This window comes from Necator americanus, chromosome II (genome assembly GCF_031761385.1).
Source record: "Necator americanus strain Aroian chromosome II, whole genome shotgun sequence".
Classification (NCBI taxonomy): Eukaryota; Metazoa; Nematoda; class Chromadorea; order Rhabditida; family Ancylostomatidae; genus Necator; species Necator americanus.
In genome coordinates, this window is record NC_087372.1 from 6,465,372 (window position 1) to 6,492,066 (window position 26,695).

Consider the following 26,695-nt stretch of genomic DNA (forward strand, 5'->3'; position numbering starts at 1 on the left):
GTTTTTCCTCACTTTTGACTCCTCATTACATCACCACAACCTGTTCGTTTTTGAACAGAATTTCTGGTTAAAATTCCTTTTCAAAAAACTAGACCTGTGGTATTGTTTATCTTATTTTGGTAGGACCAGCGCAATTTGATCCCTTAACTTTCGCGGATATCTTCCATGAATAGAAAGTTAAAAACCTTTTTATATGCATGATCTCTTTCGAATGAGTTTTGAACAGAACTGTTGGAAGATGAGGCACAATCGGTAGATCAAAACCGGCAGGCCACATTCTTTTCTATATATTGCTGTACATTGATCTTCATTTATTTTCAACCGCACAATATTTTTTTAGAGGAAATATTCATGGAGGAGCATCGTATTATTTAAGAAAGTTGGAAGCATTAAGGAAAATTCAAATATTGGCTCAGATGAAAATCTGATCCGCGAACATTGTTAGAAAAATAATCAATGATCAAGGATGATCAAGATCCACTGAAACTAGCAAGGAAGTCAGTCTATAGGTTTACCTCCTACGTTTAGTTTAGCCATCTTTTCTCTGTATTTTTGCTTTTTGTCTTTTTCAAATTTTTCGTCACACTGATTTTCTTCCCAAGCAAGGAATTTTCTTCAGAATCCCATAACTTGAAATTGGAGGAGCGAAACAAGTCGTCCAACCCAGAAACTCCTTTGGGATTAAGAAAGTGGTTTCAACTTTACCCATAGGTTTAGGTAAATGTAAGCGGTTACTGTAAGTTACTGGTTCTTAGGCGCTGGGAAAGAGCTGTGAACTCCCACAGAATGTTGTCAGCCATTTTTCGCCGAGAAAAAAAAAACTAGAAGCTACAACTACAATTGTTTCTCAATGAGCTGAGGTGATCACCTTTTTTTTATTTTGCTCCTCTAATGAATGAAGGTGAGAAGAAATAATCACAACAAGTACGATTTAAGAACTGAGAAAAATGTACACCACAAAACATTTGTTTCTAATTTTTTATATTAATTTTCACATATATACAATAAATGTTAGAAATTGCAATACCACATTAATTTCGTAATAAGCAAATCGTAATAATGTCTTATTTTAGAGATCATATATTGCGCTTGTAACGACCAATATCACTCGAATCCTTGATCTGTAGATAGATCGGTTTCTGAGCGATTGATACCGCTTTTACTGGACTAGACTCTGGCGAGTCTTTTGTGCTCGTTCCCGTTCCGATTGGCTCAATTCGGAATATTTTGACGTTTTGATCCGATTCTGAACTACCATATTTTCCCATTAATTGCTTTTCACCAACTTCTTGTTTAAGGCGATATTTCATTTTATTCTCTAGATTTCTCCTCTTCCCTGATAAATCCTTCGATGTTCTTTTCCACATTTGTTTGTTATATTTAAATTTGGAGGATTTTGGATCTCTTCTTAACAAATTTCTCTCTTTAATTTCAGAAGAATACATATTGGAAGGTGGACGACGGCAACGTTGACGTAGATAAGAACGCATTCGATTAATGACGACCAATTGAAGAAATAACACAATAGTCATTATAAAAGATACAAGGAACATCTGGAACGTCACTCCTTTCCTGAAAACTTACCAATTATATATGTGCGTACGTTTGCAAAATACGTATTGACCTCTTTTTGGAGATTGATAAGTTTAAGAGTCTATTACCGTCTTGAAGAACGTAATCAAAAGAAAAATCTATTTTTACTTCACCTAATTGAACAGAAAGATGTACTCACAAAAGTTTTTTGCGTTGTCGTTGAATGATTACCTTAAACAGTACTCAGTACTTTTTGGAGTTTGTATTGATTTTTACAAGTATAATAACAAAACAATATAACTAACTGACAAATTTCGCACGCGTATGATAAATATCTTTGTTACCTCTGCAGTGTATTCTGCGCTCTGCACTTATAGAAAAGTGAATTACTCCTAAACAAGGCTCACCTCTTTTGACTCAAGAACTGGTATTGTTCTGGGAGTTTTACTTGTGTCTGCAAATCTTTTCTAACCTATCACATACTGAAAGCAATTCAATCAATTCTCGTTACCTGTTGTCACTTCTTCTGAAGCCTTCGAGACTGTTGATGTTGTTTTTCTAGTAGTTATTAAGGGAGGAATAGGGGTAGCGATAGGTTTTCTAGTAGTAGTAGTAGTACTAGTAAATGTTGTTGTTGATTTGGTTCTTGTTTTGGGGATAGCAGTTGTGGTTGAAGGAGTGGTTGTAGTTGTAGTAATGGTTGTAGGAGTAGTAGTTGTAGTTGTTGTTTTAGTTGTAGGAATAGTAGTGGTTTTAGGAGTGGTGGTAGTAGTAGTGGCAGTACGGGTAGATCTTCTGGTGGTTCTAGGAGTAGTGGTAGTGATAGTGGTGGGACGGGTAGTAGTTCTTCTGGTGGTTCTAGGAGTAGTGGTAGTAGTAGTGGTGGGACGGGTAGTAGTTCTTCTGGTGGTTCTAGGAGTTGTGGTAATAGCAGTGGTGGGACGGGTAGTAGTTCTTCTGGTGGTTCTAGGAGTAGTGGTAGTAGTAGTGGTGGGACGGGTAGTAGTTCTTCTGGTGGTTCTAGGAGTTGTGGTAGTAGTAGTGGTGGGACGGGTAGTAGTTCTTCTGGTGGTTCTAGGAGTAGTGGTAGTAGTAGTGATGGGACGGGTAGTAGTTCTTCTGGTGGTTCTAGGAGTTGTGGTAGTAGTAGTGGTGGGACGGGTAGTAGTTCTTCTGGTGGTTCTAGGAGTAGTGGTAGTAGTAGTGGTGGTACGGGTAGTAGTTCTTCTGGTGGTTGTAGGAGTAGTGGTAGTCCTGGTGGTGGTGGTGGGGGTAGTTGTTGTCGTTCTTGTTGTAGGGGTTGTTGTTGTTGTAGTTGTAGTAGTGGTTGTACGGGTAGTAGTTCTTCTGGTTGTTGTAGTTGTAGTAGTGGTAGTTGTTGTTGTTGTAGTACTAGTACTAGTAGTAGGAGTAGGAGTAGTAGTTGTGGTGGTGGTAGGAGTGGTAGTGGTAGTTTTTGTTCTAGTTGTAGTAGTAGGAGTGCTAGTGGTTGTAGATACAGTCGTAGTTTTTGTTACTCTCTTCCATGCACCATCAACAGCTCTAGTAACTTCCTGCCGGCAACGTTTATGATTTTCAGCAGACGGTAGCGACCTCAGCAGATTTACCTTAGAATGATTTTAAATTCAGCGATGAATTCGATTTTATCTTATGTTTTTTTCACCTCTGCAAGGTTTTCGCTTTTAAAACAAAATTTCGAATGTGATCATCGTTTTTAAGGATAGATCACCTTGATCACCTTGACTCCCGTTGATCTTCGAACTGGTATAGCGGGCGCCAGCAATTCTTCCAGTCGCTCACGGTCCAACGGTTGTCGTTAAAGCGCATTACGTGTCGGGCCCACCTTATTTTACTTTCCTTGGCAAACGCGGCGGCGTCTCTAATCTTCGATCGCTGACATAAGAGAGATCTGCGAGTCCCATTCCTCACTTGGGTGAAACGGGATACTCCTAGCATCTCTCTCTCAATTGCGCGTTCAATGACGCCCACTGCCTTTTCTTCCTGCTTGCGAAATGCCCATTTTTCCGAAGCATAGGTCAAAGCAGGAAGTACGGTGGTGTTGAAGAGGTGAGCACGGAGCCGGATGTTCCTGGCCTTCTTCACTACATCCTCGATGCCGCTCGCCTCCTCCTGTCCAGCTCGGGAGTCAGGTCCTTCATCATGTTCAATTCCCGACCCAGATAAACGTAGCAGGTGCATGGGGATAGATAACGGATAAGGCTAAGGATAAATAACGGCATATAAGTAGTCACTTAGCAGTTTACGTTTTTGCGTACTATTAGGGATATCAGTCAGGCAATGAATTCTTCTACAACGCAGAGATCTCAGCAACTTCAATCTTCATTTCTCACAGATTGCATAGGAGTCATCAATATATTCTCCTTTTAATCAAGTGCTAGCGGTCTATTCTTTGTTCATGATGTTCACAATTCTTTGCAGATGGAAATCAGGAGATCAGCTGTTTAGAAACATTTTAAAAACTGTTTCGAGGTCACATACGTACTATAGGTATAGACAACACCATTTACACCAATGCTCAGGCAACGGCGATTTTCATCTCTTAGAAGAACTGGGGTGGGACTTGAAAAAATCGCCGAGTATCTTTCTGATCTTGTCCTCAATCTCTAAGTTTCTTCAATCCAGGAAGCTACTAAGGTCTTGAACAGCCAATTCTCGCAGATAGGGGGTCGAGGCTATAAGCAGGCTGCGCGATTAGTGGCCATCCATAGCTTCCCCGTTTTGGATGGGTCAAGTTTGTCGTAAGTTCTTATCGGGCCCCACTGTCTCTTCCTCGCAAGATTTTTGCGCATGACCTACCTTTCAACATAATTATAAACGTCTGGAGAAAGTCGACCATCTCTTGGAGAGAGAAGGAGAAAGCTATGCTTTTTTTCCTGCAAGGTTGGACGCGGACAGTTCGTGTACGCGGTTTCTATCGTTATAGGCTGTGTTTGTGCAGAAGCACTAAAACTGACTTCTGCGAGAACTTAATGGGTCTTGTGCTAAACGTTTTTTTTTCTTTAAAACTCTCGCCGGAGTCGAAGGGAGATGAAGGCGTGCGTTTTCTTACAGCGGCTTGGACCGCGGTCCGTCGCACTCGCTTCTTTTTTTCGCGTAGATTTCGCTTGGATGCTATAAATACACGTCAGAGTTAGACTGTATCATTGCAGGTGTTGGGTCTCGCCACTTTCTCGTGAGTTTCAAAAGCAGCACAACAAATCTTTGGTGAGGAACATCCCCTTTAAGCTATGTTGGGCATGAAGCTGAAGCGAAAAAGCTAGAAACCAACAGCGATGTCAACCTGTCAGAAACGTCACTGATGTCGGTAGCTGCCGCCGGCCGGACGACGAGACTTCCAATTCAAAAGGTGCTCCCTACCTAGATATCGCTCATTTATTTTGGCGCAACATTCCACAGTGTAAGCTTCAAAAATCCCGTAGCTCCTGCCTCCTGCTAGAATATCCGGAAAAGTTTGGCCCAGAGATACATGCAGACCTTCAGGAATTCGAAGAACTTCTTGTTTGACTTTTACTGACTTTGTGAAGAGAATTTCTTTGTGGAAAACGAAGCTGGATTTTCACAAACGAACCGATGTGCGAGTTATGAAGGAGGTGAATCGATTACAAAAAAAACATAATTAAAGCAAAATACAGTCAACTCTAAAATCCAAAGCAGGTACTTTGTTGAGATGTCTTTATGATTTGAATCCATTACTTTTCCTCGCCGGTTTCATTTGAGCTTATAGTAATGGACACTTCTACCTCATTTCTAGCACACCTCACCGTTAAATACCATATGTAGTGGTTTCACCCAGTTTTGAAAGACAGAGTTTGCTACACATTGGACATTATTGTTGTTAACGTTATTTTGTTTCGCAATATAAAATGCTCACCAGTATAAGATTAGTACATTGAGTTCTTTCCATACAAAAACATAATAGTTTATCTTCGGCATTTCGTTTACATGTTCCCTGAAAGAAAAGGGATTTAAATTATCATTTTATTCAGTGATCATTATTGAACTGACAGGAAAACCTTTTAAGTAAAACTTTCAAAAATTTCAGATTTTCTAAGCGGTATAGTTTTGGGTTCGGTTTAGATGAAAGCGATGCCAAAAATTGAAGGGAGAGTATCACGAAAGGGACGTTATACGGAAGCCACAGAAAACCATAGATTTCGGATTGTAGATTACGGAAACTAGTGGCTCCTCTCATCCTCCCCCAATCGTCGTTCAAAAAAGCGACGTAGAAGCCGGAGATCTTTCTTACGAAAACAGTTGCAAGTGCATCACCCCTGTGCGGCGCTTAATGAGGCCTCCTTACCAGACTCTTACAACGACTTGACTTGACTTAATCTGCGTGCTGATATTATCGCCGGACGCGATCGCCCGCATAGTCGCCGAGGTGCGTCGTTTTTGAACATAGCTCTGTCCAATCTTCTCAATCTTCTGTGAGTGCTTGCACAGAATCAATCCATTCATCGCTGTTTCATTTCTTGCGGAACTTTACGTCTCGTCTGAACTCTCTATCCACTGTCCTCAGATTCTCTTTCACCACTTCAGTCCAGAAGCTTCTTAAGAGCTTTCTTTCAATGCAGTCAACCCTCTCCTTCACCGTAGACGGTGCTGCTCAACTGTTGGATACATACATCATGATAGGGCCAATTGCGAGGAAGTAGACTCGCAGCTTGACTTCTTTGGCGTGGAGATCGACCACAAGGATTCCATTAATGACTTGAATGCAGGAGTGCCCTTACCGCATCCTTGCTGAATATCATTTTCGTAGCTTTCGATCGGTCCTTATTCCCATTGGGAGTCTCGAAGAGACCCATATCCACAGTTATCAGGGCGTAGATATAGCCCATGGACTGCAGCTAGATCCGGCACAAAGTTAACAGCATGTTAAAGTTTTGTACTGGCCTTCACGAATATGTGTAATAACATCGTCGGCAAGCCTGAATTCAGTCAAAGGACACTTTGATGGTGCTAAGATTATCTCAGCAGGACACTATCGACTCTTCGTTCCTCGCATGATGCCATCGATGGGGAAATTGAACGGGACGAAACAGAACGAAAGCACACTTGCTCGTCGCACGTTATTTGTTACCGACTTTTAGTAAGCTGATCTAGGATAATCTGCCCCAAAAGGTTATACATAATTGATACATACATAATACACGGCAATTTGATTCTTTGATAGTTCCTAGGATCCTTCTTCTGGAGGGAAACAATGATAGTGCATCTCCACGAGATAGGTATCCTTTCGTCAACCTTAATCGAACGGATGCTCTTCGTCATCTCGTGAATCCTAGACGGAGGAGATTTTAGTATTTCTGCGCCAATTACAGCATTTCCACCAAACTTTCCATTTTCCACCTTTTAGATAAAGAAAGTAACAGAAAATCCGATTTGGTCGGTGGTTCCTCGTTAACCACATATGTCCGTCTATGAATGTGCTCGAATTCAGGAGTTAATGGCGCTTCTAGGTTCAGCGCTATGTTCAAGTGATCTCTCCAAATTGGAAGGATTGCTTCACCGACGCCCACTCCACTCATATTGTTGAGGACTGGTGAACATGTTTTCGTCTTGCCGCTTTTGTAGGAATGAAAAGGCTTTCCCTGGGTTTTTTTTCCTCCTCTGCCTCTTCAAACTTATCCGCTCCTCACGTCTATTCGTTCACACGATCACGTTCGAGCTGACAATGCCATTTCCTTCTCGTGCTCTTTTTTTTTGTCAAAATCCCTAGTGCTGCTGGCTCCACATACAGAATTATATGTGGATTTTGCCTCCGCGCATATAAAGCGAAGCTTCTTCAGCACTAAAACTGGAAGAAGGAAAGAATCATCTCAAAGTTCCTTCCTGATCCGTACTCCAACATGAATAGACGTGGTTTGGTGGGATCACCTCCCACACTCGTCTTTCAGACCTGTCATGTCAATTTTCGGCTGAAGAAGAGCTCCATGGTTTCTCTTGTATTCTCGTTCCTCTCCCTTATCTTGAGGGGGAGCAGAACTCGACGGTGGGTAGATTCAAATGCGACGTACCAAACACCTCTAGATATTTGCCCTCGCGACTCTGAAATATCATCAGGAAGTGTTCGGATATCCATTCGGATTTTTGACTGAGTAATGTTGCTCCTCAGAGCGTAGTCCATCTAAAGTTCGAAAGTTCTCATTTCATGGTTGTACTGTTCTTCAGACATCGGAAGGAGCAACTCTTGCCACGTAAGCAGGTGGTGTCGATGATTCTTCTTCAATGTGGAAGCGATGATGAGGCCCGTCTGTTTGCATAAGTCAACCAGGCGATTTACTATTACATGGCACGTGCCCCACTGGATAACACTATTTTCCTTAGCTGTTCAAGTTTTATTTTCGCCTTTGCGTCGATTCCGACATTGACCACCTGCTGGCTAAGTATTCTAGTCAACAAGGCATTGAGTTCATCAAAGAAGGCATTCTTATTGTTGTTCTTAGCGGTTCCTGTAGGTCCATGTTCACCTACCAAGCAGAGTGTACATACCTGCGATCCTGCAGTCGTGCAAAGACGCATCTAGATGACATTAATCCAAATTCCTCCACCAGGTTGTTATAGTCGTTCTTCACAGCTGCGGCGCAGCCTCCTATCTTCGTGCCATCGGCATCGCCGCAGTGGATAGAGTAGGGTCAAAACAATATGAAGCACGTAGGCAATTGCTTATGCGGTTTCTCTCGAGACATTTCGGTGAGTGTAGCGGCTAGAAACATAGTAAAATCCTTGCTGGTACCACCCATCGCTGCAGTTTGCGACGGTCTCCACCTCAGTTCCACTGGTGGCTCCACCGCACCGTTTCGAGCGCGCACACAAATGCACGGCAACTACACTCGTGATTCATGTCGTTTTGACCCGACTATAGTGTGGCCACCGTTACTGATGACTGGTCGCTCTCTGATGTGTGTTTCTTGTAACGCAGCAAACCGCCCAGAAACATTGTAGAAGCGTAGACATGGCAGTTTTTAGGAGTTCACTCGAAAATGTTCGGCAGCTCAACGTGGCAAAACGAGTAGTTGCTGCTAAATATTCCATGTTCTCTTCATGTAGCTGACTTTCAGGTTGTGGGATTTGGAGATGTGCTGAATGATAGCAACTTTTTGCAACACATGAAAATTTTGGGCCACGTAACTGTACAGCTTATATAGCTAGTACTCTTCCAATGCGTACAGTCGAATGTCTGATTACGTTAGTGAAAGCAGGGCCACTGCATACAGGTTGCAATTATATTTCTGCACGCGGCACTAATTAGATTTTTAAGTGTCCCAAAAATAAGTAAACTCACTCTTGTTGGGAAATAAATGGAAGATTTGAAAGGTCCTGTTATATTGAGAGAGCAGGCATGATGTTGTAATTCTAAGCAATAACCGTCTCTCTGAAAAGCGTTTAATGTGCAGAGAGGTTGAAAAACAGTGACAGAAGGTGAAGAAGCCACTGTTCGAGCAACGGATGAGCAAATTTGTTCTAGTGTTAACGGCAGCATGCCAAGAGTTTGACGCGGTATGGATTTTTCATGTAAAGCTTCCATACAGGGTTGTAGATTGCGGAAAACCGGGATATCTCCTCAGTTGCTGTAAAAAAAAGCAACTTTTTTTTACGACGTCTTACATTGCAACGCGCCACCTTGTGCACGCATCGCATCAACGAGCGAGCCTTCGACAATTAATAAAGTCTCCTCACAGCCTATTGAAGTTAAACTAATGAATAGACTGCTGAAGGGAACAGAACATGTGCATAGAGGTGTGTTCTTGCGCATCTCGTTGGAACTATTGCGATTCCCATCCTGGTTCTTACGGCGATCACGGAGAGATGAGGGGAACCGCATGGTTTTCCGCGATCTACGACCTCGTATAGAAGCTTTCCATCGAAAATCCGTACCACGTCAGATGGTATGCTACCTTTAAGTGCACCGCAGAGTAATGTTAGTAGTCTTAGTCTCTGAGTATTTGATGGTGTAACCAATATTGAGTAGCCTACCTAGATAATATCATAGATGCCTAACATTCTCGCGGAGCGAACATTATTCGAATGTGTCATGTGCATCTTTGCACTGTCAGCCCCTTGACTCTGTCTCCGGAATGGGTAGACAGAAAAATAACGGAGAATGGTGAGAGATAACAGTGCCTACAAAGTGAGTAGCCAAGTCAAAACGACCTGAAGCTCCGTCTAGTCGCCCAAACAGCTGCGTCGAAAGCATGCATCACTGGTTTTACTCGTACTGGAGAGACGAATACTACCATTGCGGTCTATTGTCCCTAACTGCCGCGCCCAACCGCCCCGCTTGAAGGGCATCCGACCATGTAACTGCATCGAGCTTCAGATCATTCATTTTGACTATACTAAGGAATCTGATTGCACTGTACAAACAAGAACCACCACGCGCAGGTAACAATAAACTTTTAGAGTGCCTTCGTTATTAGTAAATATGAAGAAATTCCAGAAAAACGTCATCACACGAGTTTGATACGTCTTTTAGTCCGATTTTCAAATTGCACCATACACGTTTGAAATCTTCGAACCGACAGTGCTCAAACGTGCTCATGAAAAAACATGCGCAATTTTACTTCAGATCATGTGTGTCAGTCAAAAGACATCCGTAATCATCACAATATTTCGAAAGGTTTGTGTTCTGCAACTTCACCGAGTCATCATCTCTTCATATTATCATCTCTATCCTCCTCATATTCTACATTATGTCCTCTACAACCTTTAATATAACTATATAGTAAAATGCAATGAAGCAGATGAGTGATTCTGCAATTACGTACATTCTAATTGTGCACAGACACGCAACACTTCATCTTAACACAACTGCAGATCTAATTACGAGCTGTGGAACCTTGCAAGTCTGTAGGTATGGAATTAACAGCTTCATCGACCGATTTTGTCACAATAAATCTTCTAAATTTGACCGCCAGTTGTGTCTTGTATCAGTAGACGATACATTACAAAGAAAACATCAACATTTCCAACTAGTAACAAAGTTAACCGGTCGTCAATAAGGATTGAACTCAGTAGAAGCTCTTAGGTTGTGAAATATTCAAGTACTTGTGCAAATGCCAGCGAAATATAGCGAAATATGCGCAGAAGATGTTAAAAGCAGCATTTAGACATATTCATTCGCTTAGTTAGTGCAAATTTTGTGAAAACATTGTAATTGGGTACTGCGACGGTAGGACATTCGATAGTTCATCTTCGTTCAAAAGGCCTCTTATCAGTGAATCGGTGCTGAATCTGTCTGGTGGACAGCAACACTGAATTCATGGAACGTTTGCCCTCAGTAGATCATCGCTGATGCTCCATTCATAAATCTCGACAAATCTGAGCGAAGTGGAGTGCGCTGGCGCATTCAAAAGGGATTGATCAACGTCAAGCATATTATCCTTTGCTTTCGTCCTTTAAGTGCGAGAATGAGAATGGTAAATTTCTAGTTGAGCAATGCTGGGCACAGATATGAATTCACGGGCTCTCAATATGTGAAAATTGACTCACATGGGTACCAAAAGCACTGGACTCCAATTCTTTGCACTTGTCTACGTCCTGAAGTGCAGGCCCAAGAAAGCCCAGCACAATTGAAATACTGAATAGGAATTGCCACATTCATCCACAACTTCGAACCAACTACGATCACCGAATTGCATGAAATGGAAATGCGAACTACCGAGCCATTCATATATCTTTCCACCAATTATCAACCGTATATGGCATGGATCACATCAATAACTTGTTTTTCCACCCTACTGATATTTACAAACACCTAGAATCTCTTAAGCCGTCGGTTAGTGAAACGTATGATGGAATCCCACCTATTGTATATAAGGAGTGCGCTGCTACTTTATCTCCTCCTCTAGCTCACATCTTTAACATCTCATTATCATTAGGTGAAGTCCCACAAGTCTGGAAAAACGCCATTGTCACAGCCATTCCAAAGTGTGCAGGTACAAATTTACTGAGCAATTACCGTCCTATTAGCTTACTACCAACGCCGGTGAAAGTAGTGGAAAAAATAATCAGGGATAAACTATTATCTTGGCTAAAAAAGTTTCATCTTATTCCCACTGAACAACATGGGTTTATTGCAGGCGCTTCGACATGTACTAACTTAATTGATAGTGTTTTTGACTGGTCTCTAGCTCTGAACCAAGGTAAATCGATAGATGTAGCATACATTGACCTGTCAAAAGCTTTCGATAAAGTATGCCACTCGAAACTAATTGCTAAACTCCATTACTTTAGAATACGGGGCCATATTTTGGATTGGATGATCTCTTATCTGAACATGAGAAGTATAACAGTCAAGGTTGGCCATAGATACTCAGCCAAATTCCCTTGTACGAGTGGAGTTCCACAAGGTGGAGTCCTGTCCTCTCTCTTATTTCTTATCTACACAGTCGACCTACCAAGTGTGCTCAGAATTTCTCCACTTGTGAAAGTCCAAATGTACGCTGATGACATTAAGATTTACGGCATCTATGATGATGAGAACTACCATGAAGTACGTACTTCACTTCAAACGTCACTAACTAGGATGTCTGACTAGGCTTCTAAATGGTATTTGCACATTAACTATGACAAGTCTCTGGTCATGCATTTAGGTAAAGGGGATGTGGCTGAGTATAGTATGAATGGAGTAACTCTTAACACATGTAAATCTGTAAGAGACTTAGGAATTTTTGTCGATGATAACCTCAACTTCTCTGAACACATTGATCATGTTGTACGAAAAGCATACTCTTTCCTTTTTCGGCTTTTTCGGATTGCCCACACCAGTAATTCAACTATTCTCACTCGCCTATGCAAATCGTTCGTCTTACCTCATCTTGAATATGGCTCTCATATTTGGAGCCCCTCAAAAAAGAAGCACATAGCGAAGCTCGAAAAGGTGCAAGATACTTTTACCTGTATGTTGTTCAGAAGAATGTCAGCAAATCTAGCGGTGACTAGCTACAACGATCGTCTTAGAAAATTATGTAGGAAGAGCTTGAAGAACAGACGTATATACTCCGACTTGATCTTTTGTTTTCGAGTCCTCAGAAACGAAACCAAGTTAACGCCCAGCAAATATTGGTACTTTAGACCTTCTAGTGAAAGAACTGGCAGTTTCAACTTACATTACGCAAAAATTCAGCATAAAAACTTTTCGCTTATGTTCAACAATTTCTTCTATAGAACTGCAAGATGGTTGGAACTCTTACCTCGTGATGTTCTTAAAGCCGAACACAGTAGAATATTCAAGATGAGTGTGAAGAAAATTGACATACGCAGGTGTTTGAATACTGATTTCTAACAGCATGCATCTCTTATTCTAGCAGCTTTCAGATGTCTGGTGTCATTTGCTCAGTATACGGACCGCTCATAGATTCCCACCATTAGTTAGTTCTTAATTGTTTACTATATCCCTCTTTTCATTGCCCTCCTTCTCATAAATCTATTCTTTTTTCAGCTAACTGCATGGCCAGTCCTCGCATCCTTCTGACCCATGAAGCCTAACTCGCTCATAGAAGCTCATTCATTAACAAGGATACTAATATCTTATGATTTGATCACTTTTTTAAAATGTTCCGTCATGTCACCTCTTCTCTATATTATCTCCAAATAACCTCATCTTATCGACTTCCGCATCTTCTAGCTCGTCCAGATTGTGGTGGTTAGCCGTTTGAGGATCACGAAAGTTAGTGAACCCTCTTCGTTCAAGGTCTCTCGTCAGATTCGCTCTATATTGCAACGTGCAGGGGGCTAAGTTGTTCGTATCCAGATATGTTAAACAAGCCGTTAATGTTGAGCGTTCTGGATTGAGGGAGTAGATGTCATGAGAGGACTCTTCACTTTCTGAAGTAGGAGAACGACATGTTGATGCGTTTCCGCCACGAAAAGGACTGCCTCAGGCCCCACTGACAATGAGCTTGCCGAGTTTTTTTTTTAACTATCCTGACATAGAAAAATGTGTTTTTTTTTTCTTTTTGGTGCACTATCTGTGTATGCGAATAAATAAATAAATGAATAAATAACATAACTTTAACGTTAGCAAGTTTCCTCTCGCTCATCGAACAATGTTTTCGCCGATTTCATCGCGTTTAAACGATGACCTTGAAGAAATGCTTCGGGGAACTCCTCCGACTGTGATCAAAAAGGAGCCCTTAGTGGAACCGTTCGGCACTTCGATTGTGATGAATTGACGGTGCGCAGACGGCTCTTCGAACTCAGCTACACAAGAAAACTCGATCAATGAGTTCCTCACATACCTATGCCTGCAAGCAAAATGGCGCCTTTCAATGTCTGTATTTAGAAAATAGAAATTTTTTTGTTAAGTAAAAAGTGCTGCTGTGTACTAGGTTGATAGAAAAGAAGAGTTGGATAGAGTTTGTTTATCGGAAATCTATACCACGTCAGATTTGCGGGGTGATGCTTCTAACTTTGAACACGATCTCAATTTCACAAAAGCGCGCCGGTATCACCAGGAATCTTCACCGCCGGTTCGTTTGCTTCACAAGAGAATACACAATACCGTGGTCCTTTTCTCCTGCTTATGAGACTCGAAAAGAATGCTGTACGATGAGCTGTTGCCGCAAGGACACATGGTCACCGCTGCCATTTACCCCACTTAGGAAAATCGCTGAACCTGTTCGAGAAAACCGGCTAAGACATGTTTCAATGCATCTCCTTCATTATACGCGAGACCTCTTGTAGCTGTAGGCATCACCCCACGAATCTGAGGTGGTACGGATTTCATGTGGAGTATTCTTATACGGGACAGTAGATTATGGAAAGGGGAGTGATCCCGTCCATCTCTTCCTAATTGCCGTAAAAAACGGCCCGGAAGATGCTGCGCGTGCACAAGGCTGGTGCGCTCCAATCGAACTCGTTGTAGAAAATAGTGCACCGAAGCGCTCGAAGCCGTATCTTCCGAGCCGTTTTTTTACGGCAATTAAGAAGAAATGGACAGAATCACCCTTCTCTCCATAATCTACGATCCCGTATACGAATACTCCACCTGAAATCCGTACCGCGATGATGCCTTTAAGGAGACACATCAAGAATAGGAAAGGCTGTGCTGGGACGCAGTACCACGTTCTCCTTATTCAATGCCTCCTCTGATTATCACCTGTAACCTTAAGGCCATCATCCCACGAATCTGAGTGGTATGGATTTCGGATGGCCAAGGACTGTACGGGGTCATAGATTGCATAAACGGGTGGGATCCCGCTCATTTGCTCCTAATCGCCGTAAAAACGGCCCAGAAGATGCGGCGGGCACAAAAGCCCTCGAATAGAATTTCGAGCGTTCCGGGACACAGTTTTCTACGACAAATTTTATTGGAGCCCGCCACCCTTGTGCCCGCGCCATATCTTCCGGGTCGTTTTTTACGGCGACTAGGAAGAAATTAGAGGGATCCCATCCGTTTCTGCAATCTACGACCTCGTATAGTCCTTGACCATCGGGAATCCATACCACACCAGATTCGTGGGGTGATACCTCTAAGGCTTTCTTTGCTAAGAAAACTTTCACCAAGTTGGAAGACATTGGTAGGGGTCGCCGACTTCTTGGACTCCCAACTTCCTCGTTTCTGTCAGAAGCGGCCGCTGTTCTGCTCATTAGTTGGAGCACTGTAGTGGTTAACAATGGCGATTATATTGTTGGTTGAGTCTCATTGTATGCTGAATAAAAAATAATGAAGAAAAAACACAGAACTAACAAGACTTTCTTATCATCCTAGTACATAGCAAATATTCAACTCTGAATTCCTACACTAACGCTTATCAATGTGCGATCTTGTCCTGTGCTGACGTCAAGAAATCTTCAATCTTTCTGGGCTGTACAGTGGCAAAGCTTACATCTCGAGGATTAACGTCTTAGTCTCCCGAGGTACTGATGATAGTCGAGCATGGGAAACTATAGGGACACAAAAGAGCAATGAAACAACTTCCACACTTCTCAAAAAGAAGTTTGTCTGAAAGGTGCAGCTAACATCAGCGTACAAGGTGCTAATTTGTATTTTCCGCTCTCGTCTTCGTCTTACTCATCGAGTCGCGCGTATTTTCTCTTCGCAATCATATATATTACGGCTGGAGAAAATATTTGCGACACTGTTTACATTCTTCAGCTAAAAAGTTCTCGGTGCGCGGAGAAGAACAAAATTGATCGTATTTGTCGAAACTTTTTCCTACAATAGTTATAACTAGAGGTATTACACACTAGCAAATTCCTCATGTTTCTAGGTTAGATTTCGAACTCGTTTGAACTTTGTGCACTAATTCATGGAAAACAAAGAAAGATTTTATTGAAAAAACAGGCGTAAGACAAATATAACATATGATTAACAAAGATTCGTTCGTGGATTACTGCCATTTTATGCTCGGTTGGATTTTTCTTCTTTAAATCGCTATTTTGATCCTCTTTCTGGAGTCCTTGTTGTTAATTTCTTAACCAAATCTCTTATTTTAAGCTGAGGACGGGAGTGTTTCCCATTAGATTTTTCAGCAGATTTAGATTCCCCACTAACTTTCTCAGCAGATTTAGATTTTCCAGTAAATGCCTCAACAGATTTAGATTCCCAACTTTTCTCAGCAGATTTAGATTCTCCGTTAATTTTTTCAGCAGATTTAGATTTTCCAGTAGTTGTCTCAGCAGATTTTGATTCCCCACTTTTCTCAGCTGATTTAATTTTTCCATTAGTTGCCTCAGCAGATTTAAATTCGCCATTAGTTTTTTCAGCAGTTTTGAATTTCCCTGTAATTGTCTCCGCAGATTTTGTTCCGTTGGTTTTCTCTCCAGATTTAGGGTCGGTTATGGACTCAGCTGATTTAATCGTATCCCTTCCAAGTTTACTCTCTGTTTCGGGATGTTTCCCCTGAGCACCTTTTTCAACATCTCTGTCTTTTTTTGATGTTTCTTCTCTTGCTTCCCGTTTTCCATGCAGTTGTCCTTCTGATACTGGACGTCCTTGCTGGTCCTGAGTAAATGCTCGAACACGTAAACGCTTCCGTACTCCATTTATGAGCGTTAGAAGAAGAATTAGCAAGAGTACCATGCAAAATACGACTATGAGTAGATATAATGTCGAGTGTTTTCTGCAAAGATCAGCATCAATTGTACAGTTGACTGAACTAGAGATTCTACTCAGGAAAAAAATCCCTAGAAACATGGATAATCAATTAAAACTCACAGGGCCATTCTTCTTTGTTTATCCACCTAAACAGATTCGTTTTTTTTCTTCTTTTTGTTAGTTTAAAGGCATCAGCGGGTGCAATCTCGCTCGTCTCTCCATCACCGTAAACAGACGGTTTCGGAATGCGCTTCCTTACGACGTCCTCTGTTGCAACGCGCCACCTTTGTGCCGCGCCTGCTATTCGTGAAATGAAATGAATTGCCCATTGGGGCATGCGAATGGATTTCCAACGAATCGCAGGCGGGGGCGGGGCACAAAGGTGAGGTGTTGCAAAAGAGGACGTCGTGAGGAACCACATTCCGAAGCCGTCTGCTTATAGTGATGCAGGGAGAGATGACCGAGATCCCACTTGTTTTTGTAATCTGCTTCCCCCTCCCCCTACAGTCTTTGGCCCTCGGAAATCCATACCCGTCAGATTCGTGAGGTGACGTCTTCAAAGGAATTTCAATTGAAACACTGTTGTTTGATTAAACATTTGTAAGGGAACCTTTCTTAAGAGATTTCTCTTTGAATCTAGGAAACGCATGGTCATCTCAAGCATAGATGCGATAGGGAGAAACCGGACCCTCCCCAGGTGAAGGGGGTTTAGCTCATTGGGTGCGGCTCAAGTGAAGGAGTGCTTTCGCCAACCACCCAAAAGTGAAGGGGGTAATTTCGCCAACCGTTTAAAAGTGAAGAAGGTCCCTTCCCCAACCGTTCAAAAGTGAAGGGGATCAGAGCACCAGCTCCGACTATCACATTTATGATCTCAAGCGAGAACTGATGGTGAAATTGAAATCGTTATGTGTTTCACATCTCACTTTCAAAGTTTCTCACCTCTTTCTTACTGATTTGAGGAAACACTCCACTGAAGGTGAATTTCTCTTAAGTAAATTAAATTTTGTTCCAACTGAAAAAAAATCACTCAAACGATGTTGTCATTTACCTGTTGGAGTGGGCAATGTGAACGAACTGCTAGTTGTTGATATAGTTGTTGTTGGTAATGGCTTCGTATCCTACAATGCGTAGTTGTCGATATCGATTTGTTCCTACATAGTGAATATATCCGTACCGTACTACTAAAATTTGTAGTTTTTGTGGTAGAAGTGGTAGTAGTTGCAGTTGTAGCATTCGTAACTCTATACGTTGTTCGAGATGTGCTTCCGGGATATGGTAGCGGTTTCTTTTCATTCCAAGTATTTTCGGCATATTGAAGGAATGTATTCCATTCATTTTCTTTGCAGAGTTCATAGACTCTGCTCGGGAAGAGGTGCTGTACATAGTCTTGTATCGTTTATTGTTTACTTAACTCACGTAATACTTTAAAAATCTGTGATTTTTTAAATCAAAATATATCGAATGAGAGGATCCTTACCCAGACTCTTTTGAAGCATTCTGTGAAGTTCAACGAGCAGATACATGACGAGCCTTCTTCAGTTACATGACAACGTATCTGCAAATTTACACAGCTATACGGCATTTTTGTCTCAAATAGAAAAATTAGAAAAAAAAATTTATCCCATGCAGCCGAAAAAAATCTTTGTATAGTAATGAGGAGAGTCTCGAAAGAACTAAAGTTATTCTGATTCCAGAGTATTTTTTCCCCTCTTACTGCATCACAAAAGAAACTGACATTTGTTTTTCTGTTAATTTAACTAGGCTCATTTGTAAATTGTATTGTGTTCGCTTTTTTTTGTATAGATTGAATTTGTTATAAACAAAAAAAGTACCGGAATTTTTGATGACACAGCAAAATAGGAGAGCGGTTGATACTACCTTTATTCTTTGTAGAACTCAATAACAAATACAAGACGTGATTACGACTAACATCAAAGTATCCCGTAGTTACACTTACACCATCGTCCACATCGGTAAGATTTCCATACATGGTATAAATTGTTGCATTTGAAAAACACCAAAAATCAATTAGTAATCCAACATCATCTATATAGTAATCATAAAAGTGTCTAAACCCGAAGCAATATACTTCTTCCAATTCCGCCTAAAATATTTAACCGCTTACAACAAAATGCTTCAGTTTGGTGACGTTAGTTAACCTATGCTTAGAGATTTCAGAAAATGTTTAGTGCTCTGTAGCACTCCCAAATCCACTCGCAGTCTTATGCTGTGTAAGATTTTCGGTCGGATGGCAGTGGTAAGATGTCCCGCTTTAACATGAACAAGGATTGCAAACCGTCCTAACCCAATCAATCTTTTTATCCCTCCGTGATGGACAAATAAGTATCAGACTCGTCTGGGAGTTTAAAAATATCGCACAGATTTGATGCAGCTACCATACAGACACCATAGCCATAAAGGTTTTTTGAACGTTCCATTTACTTCATATCAACTTTTTTGCTTGACAATTTTTAACCGGTACATTACTAATCCGTTTTCGGTCTTGCATTCCAGTGACAGAAGTGGTGAACATCTTCTCTTTTTGCCGCTGTACTGTTTTAGTAGAGCGTATGCTTTCCGCGGCTTCTTGTTCTTCTTCTTCTTTTCAATGTCCTTTGCTTTGAGCGCCCATTCTTCTTCGCGGTCTTTTTGAAGTTGGCGATACAGCTTCCTCCTCGGACGCTTTTTCTAGGGAAAACGGTCAAGAGGTACCCGTATGATGTGCCCCCGCGTATCCAGGAGGCTAATGAGCGTCGTTAATTGCACCGCGCGTCTCCTGATACCGTCATAATCGCTACAGTAGCTTGATTGCTCCTCTTCTGCTATGTCTTCAAGACGCCCCGCCCACGCCACCCTCCCATTTCGCCGCGCCTACAGCTCTTATGATGTGCTTTTAAAATCGAACGGAAAGGAAAGTACCTGGTATTAGATGTTGTTCGAAGGTTTACATAAAGTGTGCTTGTAAGTTAATATAAAAGAAGGAAAGAATGAAATAGGTTTGTATAAGTGATAGACCATTTAGAAATGCGAGTGAAAACGAAATTATCCTGTTTTGACTCGTTAGGTGGAAAACACTCATTCTTCTATTTGAATGCAAGAGATGTTTCAAACAATGTCCCACTGATCGGTTTTATGCTATCTTCTTTACTTTTTCCGCTTTCTAAGGATTTCTTTTTGCCTATCTAGCTGGGTAAAACTGGCATCCATCGATTAACGAGAAGCGAATAATGCCTCGCAGACATACACTGTAGCTAAAGGTATATCTCAAAGATACAAAGGTCTCTGTTCGCCACCAATACACCTAACCTGTCATATTGATTTTATGCAGAGAGTAGATAGAAATGAAGCGATAAAACGCTGTTGAAAAAAGTTTGAAGAACCATACAAAGTTTCAATATATAAAACTGTATAAAACATACAAGCAAGTATTGAAATACTTGACATGTGCAAAAATTATATCTATGCAAAATTTTGAAAGGGTAAAATGTAGAAAGGAGCATAAAAAATGTATACAAAGTAATAAGCGCATAAAGTTGCTGTTATTATTGCTACTACATTTGAAAGTTGAACACGAATTCGTTGAATGGCATCGTAACAAACACATACTTATGCATTGCTAGTTTATATAGAAGACTTAGGGCATGAAATGTGTTAAATTATGATATGTGTGAAAATACATGTATGTTATTCTTTTCCCTGTAGCATCTTTTGAGGTAATTTTTACTTATGTAAATTTACATTGGATAGAAGGTCTACTTCTCTTTTATTCTCAATAACATGCGGTTAGTTTACTATATCCGTACATCAGAATTCGCTGCGGCAATTCGTTTTTCACTAACCCTCCCTTCAAAATTCGCACTATCCACCGCTTCGTCGCGGCGCAAACGTCGCGTGCGGCGTTGATCAGAGAGCAGGGAGGCGGGGTGTAGGTGATCTCAGGCGGTCGTGGAGGATATCTAGCTGGTGGAGCGGCAGCCGTAATTACGCAGAGGACCGCGGTGCTGAAGGGGGGACAGGAGCGGTCAGCCGATTTTTACGGGTACCTCTTGTCCCGCACCCTTTTTATAGTTAAAATCGCCAGCGTTGCGGGCGGCACATACAGAATTATACGTGGATTTTGCCTCGCAGATGCAAAGATGAACTTCTTCGGCACTAGAACTGGAATCTTTCGTTTGCTGCGCCCTGGATACACTAAGAGGAGAAGCATGCATCGCAGAGGGTCTGCCTGGTTTGTGCTCCCACATGACTATTCATCTTTGCATCTGCGGGGGCAAAATCTCACATGACTATTCAGCTTTGATAGACACGCGTTTGCGGATTTTCTTCTGCGTTCTTCATCTTTTACACTTGTAATTTTCGGTGAAAGGAGAAGTCCCCTTTTTCTCTTGTGGAACCGTCTATTGAGGCTGAGAAGAATTTGGGGGTCAAAGTCCAATGCGATGTTCCGAACAGTTCTAGATTCGTGAACTCACGGCTGAACTGTGTTCCTTATCAGAAAGTAGTCGATCTGAAGTTGGAGGATTTTATCTCCCGCTTGCACTGGTCTTCAGGCGTAACAACGGTTGAATCTTGTAACGTAAACTAACAGCGTCGAACGGTGAATACTAATAATAATAATACTGGATAATAAGGGTAAAAGGATGAAGTCACTGGCGTATCAATCCACTTGGGATGCTCGAACGCGTTTTTATGGAATTTGTAATCGTTGCGGTTTTTGGAACGTGTGTTGGCCTGTACAATGAATTGCAGGGAGAGAGGGGGCAGGCAGTGATGATCAAGTCAATTATTTATCCTCCCGAACAAGTCTGGTACCTCTGAAGGATGAAGAGCTTGGTTGGCATGAAGAGGGTTCCGAACCATCGACCGTACAACGGATCTCTAAGCGACTGCGCAACATCTGCCCACTGGATAATACTATTCCCATGTTTCCCCTGTTTCGCTTATCCACTTTGAGTGTTTTTAACATGTGAATAGAAAGATTTGTGGGAAATCTACGTTTCTCGAAAGAAATCTTTGTTCGAGAACAAATTAACCATACTCTTGATTTGGCTGAAATTAACAAGCCTTAACCAAACACTTACCCCCGGCATAGGCTCCACGAAGTTTTGCAAGCACCTCTCTACTGTATCGTTATGAAGATAGTTAACCTTCATATCGATGTATGCATCGAGAAGTGGCAAAATCAGCAATAAGAGGACCAGGAAACGCATACCTCGCTTTTCTATCAAATAAGACCTACCTTTCAAAACTAGAGAGACGAATAACAACGACATTACGCAATTAAGCAAACCGCAAACAAGTGATAAACACTCAAAAGAGGTTTATTACACCATCGCGCTGCTTCGGCAGCAGAAGTTTACCGAACTGGAAAGCACTGAATTAAATGATGGTTACACTCTCTAGCTTTGTGCAGAACGCAGACGCTTTGAGATAGGGCGCAGATGCGAGCTTATTTGTCATCTATGTCATTTTGTTGATTATATAAATTTTATTAATGTGCGCATACTCTTATGGTTGCTTAAAAGGAATATGATAAGCATATTGTTGATATGATAACTACTGTCGGCGCCGAGAACAGTGACACGAAGTAACATTTGTTCCACGGTGTCAAACTAGTGCACCGGTGTGAGAAAGCGGTAAGATTGTACCATATCTATCATGTATGTAATGTATCTATAATCGTTGTATGTTCATCACCCCAAAAAAGATAAAGGCATCACCCCAAAACCGGGGTGGTACGTGTTTTAGGTGTTAGGTGGGTTACGCCTATACGGGGTCGTTGATTATTGGGACGAGAGTGATTCCGTTCATCTCACTCTGTATCAGTGTAAATGGACGACCCCGGAACGCTATTTCTTACGACCTCTATTGCACCGCGTCACCCTTGCGCCCCCCCCCCCCCCCCCTTTCACCTAAAACTCGTGCCATCCTAGATTCGGGGGTGATGCCTTTAAGAAGGGAATGGTCGGGAATAGCCACCGCAGTCAAATAGTGCCCATATAATTTTACATTCCAAAGACAAAAGCCGACCATAGCAGTAACTCGAACCTGAGGAGTGAGACTGATACTACGATGTTATTTACATAACCAGTCTGAACATCCGCCTAAAGCCGGAAATCAACCCTTTCTAGTGCACGGTTCACTGATCAATAGAAGTTAAATGTAGTGACATTTTCCAAAAAAATTGAACTTTTATTTTTTCTAACGACTCTTCTTTCGTTCTTTCGTCTTAGGAATTTAAGCATTTACGAAATGATAATGAACTGAAGTGATGATTTCATGGTCTTATATTAGGTTGATGCAAAAGAAATGCAGGTTTTTTTTGTTTTATTAGTTTCAACACTATTTTTTTTTGATAAACCAAGGCTTTTTTATGAGGTATTATACATTGTTGGAAAGCTTATTATATGAGTTTTCTAAATATGCATATGGAACTTAATTCATGTTGTTTATTATAAAAATTATTTGGTTTTCATTTTCAGATGTCTAATCGCAATTTTCGTCAAATTTACTTTTATAAGTTCAAACTGGGCCGGACTGCCACTCAAACCGCTCGAAATATCAACGAAGTATGGGGCCAGGGAAGTATCAACGAATGCACAGTACAACGTTGGTTCCAAAAGTTTCGTGCCGGCAACACCAGCCTCGAAGACGAACCACATAGGCCGTGCACCAGTACTTGATAACGGCTTATTGAAGGTGACAGTCGAAGCTGATCCACGATCCAAACAAATTGGTATGACCTAGAAGCTTGACAAGTGGGTTCCACATGAATTGACCGAAAGTCAGAAAAATCGCCGTTTTGAGATATCGTCGGCACATCTTTTGCGCAATGAAAACGATCCATTTCTTGAACGGATTGTGACTTGCGATGAGAAATGAGTACTTTATGATAACAGGCGACGATCTGCCCAGTGGCTGGACCAAAGAGAAACTCCACGATATCACCCAAAGCCGAAAACTCACCAGAAGAAGATTATGATCACGGTTTGGTGGTCTGCAGCGGGTATGATCCACTATACCTTTCTGAACCCGGGTGAAACAATTACAGCAGAAAAGTACTACCAGCAAATCGACGAAATGCACCAGAAACTGCGAAGTATATGCTCGGCATTGATCGATAGAAAAGGAGCAATCCTACTTCATGACAACCTCACGTCTCATTGATCACACGGCAAAAGCTGCATGAGTTGAACTATGAAACTTTGGATCATCCACCATACTCACCAGACCTTTCGCCTGCTGACTTTCACTTCTTCAAGTACCTTGATAACTTCTTGTGGGAGAAACACCTCAGAAACCAAGACAATGCAGAAACTGCCTTCGATGAGTTCATCGCTTCCAGAACCTCAGACTTTTATGATATTGGCATTGAGAAGCTCGTTTCTCGTTGGCAAAAGTGCGTTAATTGTAATGGAGATTACTTTGATTGAATGAATTTTGTTAGATCTGAGTTATATTAATTCAGATTTTAGGCAGAAAAACCTGCATTTTTTTTTGCACCAACCTAATACCTAAACGCGTAGGTAGTAAATTTGGAAAGCATCCAAACTTGATTTCACACTTATACATACTCTTTCAATACCGTAAAAATTCGGAAACGTAATTCAGAGTTTTGCTTTTCTTTCTCCTCAACAATTAGCGCAGAATAATGAAGAGTCATGAACGTCATCATCGTACTGATAAAGATAAGGTTCCACGTAAGATCATGTGAACTGTTCGAGCAGCCTCTTGCATGCGTGTTTCCAATTTCCGAAGAAAGGATGTTACCAAAGCGATTGGGCAAACGTACGGTGGTGATAGACACTTGGTTGAGTACATAGGGATGAAACGCAACACAGCAGCTTTCATGCGCACAATGTTTCGTTTACTTCTTCGCAAATTCACTTCGCGTTTTTGAGCTCTACTACTGCTTCGCGACGCCATAGCGTCACATCCTCATCCCATTATAACGGTTATTGACGTCTCCATACCATTTCGGCACCTCTAGAGCTCGTCCCACCCCATTTTATCGCTTTCTGGAGTCGGGCACCAAGTCGACGTCGTGAGATCCGTCGCACCGCATTTTTGGAACTTCGTGACACAAACACATATACATACACACGTACATACACACCACAGAATAAGCTCGTTACTGTGTTCATGATGATGACGATTGCTACTGCGTTCTTACTAAGTAGGAAAAGGTTGTAATCCGGTATTGGTCGGAACTCTCTGCAGTTTAATTTTCAATTCCCATTAGGATCGACTGCACTGGTTTGTAAAAGAAGGATTTTACAGGGCCTGACCATGTGAAGGTGAAACAAAATTACGGAGCTAGTCTATTACAAAATTAAAAATGCACTGGATCTGTAGTAAGGTCAAAACGACATGAAGCACGGCGCAGTTGCGTAAGCGGCTGCGCTCCAGGCGGTGCGGTCAGTATCGAGGATGCACCCTTGCCAGCACCATTCTTCGCTGCACATCGCGATGATCCCATATCTATTACAACCGCTTTCTCTAGTGCGCCGCTTCGAGCGCAGCTGCTTACGTAACTGTATCATGCTCCATGTCGTTTTGACCCTACTATAGTTTACTTCCTCGAAGGTTGCGATTTTAGAAGAGACTCTCAAGTCAGCCTAAAAATGGCCCCACTACGCTTGCACAGTCCGCTAATAAACTCTACAGCTTGCAGGTGCATCTTTTCCACAGCCATTTGGTTCGGGAATGGCGCAGCCGTTCTTAACACTTCCCCTTCATAGTTTTCAAGTTATTTCATTTGGAAACTTCCTCTTACTTTACTTGCCTATACGAAAATCTGAGCACTTGCATCATCAGCAGAGTTTATGCATTCTCGTTCTTTTTTGTTCTTGTCCAAAAATGCGGCCGGGAAGATGCGCCGTGTGCACACTGCTGGTGCGCTCCAATTGAGTACTACAGTATAGTCGGGTGCGGTACAGTTACGTAAACGGCTGCGCTCAATGCGGTGCGGCGCAGCGTAGCGGTCAGGATCAAGAGAGGACCCATCGTTGGAGTTCGTGATGGTCCCACCTCGATCCCAATTGCCAGCCCATCCGCGCCGCTTCGAGCGCAGCCGCCGTTTTCACCCGACTGTACCATCGATCTTCTCGTATACATTATCGTGGTTGGTCTGCTTCCGTTGCGACCATCTTTTTCTTCGTGTCCCTTCTCGACTTTTGGCAAATCTATCGAATTTTTTCTTTGTTTTTCTTCGTATCAAAGAAGGGTTTATAGAAGCGTTTGAACTCCGCTTTTACTTTATAGGATTTTCAACAACGTCTGTATGTAGAATCTACTGAGCTTGGTGGTAGACACTGCTTCTCGAACAACAAGCTGCGATGTTTTTTTTTTTGTATTTTTCTTGTTTTTTTTTTCTTTGAGACACCTCACAGTTATATGTGGCGAATGGTGTCAAATTTTCAACTTTTAGTCACTACTTCTGGATCCGGACCGACGCGCATTATTTATCGTTTGGTTCTGTTTGATGGCAAGATTTCCCGTGTGCAGTTGAGTGGCCGAATGCAGGTCAGTTTATGAGACACCACTTTTTCGTTCATGGCGAGTTTCTAGTTGCGATCTCTGGGTAAAGTGTAGTTGGAGGAGAGGGGGTTCTTATTTCTGGAAGTCAACAACTAAATCAATCGAGGCCCTAATACCTAAGTATTATTCCTAGAGGACCTTTGACATGTAAGCTGAAAGCTACTAAAAGAAAAAGGAAGGTGGAGCTTCCAGAAATAAAGAGTGCGGTTGATTGCCTCCCTCCCCTCTTAACTACATTTTCCCCGCCATTATTTATCGAGGAGATCAGTTTGCTTCTGCGTGCATTAAAAGACGTAATATTTCGCGTTGTTTTTCTCTTTTCACCGCTTCGTAATTTCTTTCCCTAATTTTTTTTTAGTAATTAATGTGCCTTTTTCTGTTGAATCGAGACACTTGGAAAAAGTTATTAGAAAGCTGTAAAGAGAAAGCAAAACGAAACGTTAGATAAACTCAACGACAAATCAGAAGAATAATTTTCATATTCACAAGTTTTTACATACCATTTAACCATACGTTACTCACATTAATCATTCTATTTGAAGTTAACATCGTTTA

The 26,695-nt window shown here is 41.7% G+C and overlaps 2 protein-coding genes across 4 annotated transcripts; both read right to left on the reverse strand.

Annotated features, from left to right (window-relative positions):
* Positions 1–1,076: 1,076 nt before the first annotated feature.
* RB195_017005 (uncharacterized protein) lies at positions 1,077–11,157 on the reverse strand (the record flags this gene model as incomplete). Of its 2 annotated transcripts, XM_064183793.1 has the most annotated exons (9): positions 1,077–1,572; positions 1,733–1,764; positions 1,941–1,987; positions 2,045–2,066; positions 2,153–2,994; positions 3,065–3,140; positions 5,426–5,503; positions 8,843–8,932; positions 11,050–11,157. In XM_064183793.1, 9 exons carry the CDS (start codon positions 11,155–11,157, stop codon positions 1,077–1,079), a joined length of 1,791 nt encoding a protein of 596 aa, XP_064039673.1. The 2 variants fall into 2 exon arrangements, with proteins under 2 accessions (XP_064039673.1, XP_064039674.1); XM_064183792.1 differs by having other exon boundaries at positions 2,045–3,140.
* A 4,780-nt stretch (positions 11,158–15,937) lies between these two features.
* RB195_017006 (uncharacterized protein) lies at positions 15,938–21,810 on the reverse strand (the record flags this gene model as incomplete). 2 transcript variants are annotated; one of them, XM_064183795.1, is made up of 9 exons in its annotated part: positions 15,938–16,507; positions 16,583–16,625; positions 16,721–16,746; positions 17,540–17,586; positions 17,649–17,718; positions 17,775–17,975; positions 18,078–18,155; positions 18,558–18,704; positions 21,682–21,810. In XM_064183795.1, the coding sequence occupies 9 exons, from the start codon at positions 21,808–21,810 to the stop codon at positions 15,938–15,940; spliced, it is 1,311 nt and encodes a 436-aa protein (XP_064039675.1). The 2 variants fall into 2 exon arrangements, with proteins under 2 accessions (XP_064039675.1, XP_064039676.1); XM_064183794.1 differs by having other exon boundaries at positions 15,938–16,625.
* Positions 21,811–26,695: the final 4,885 nt, after the last annotated feature.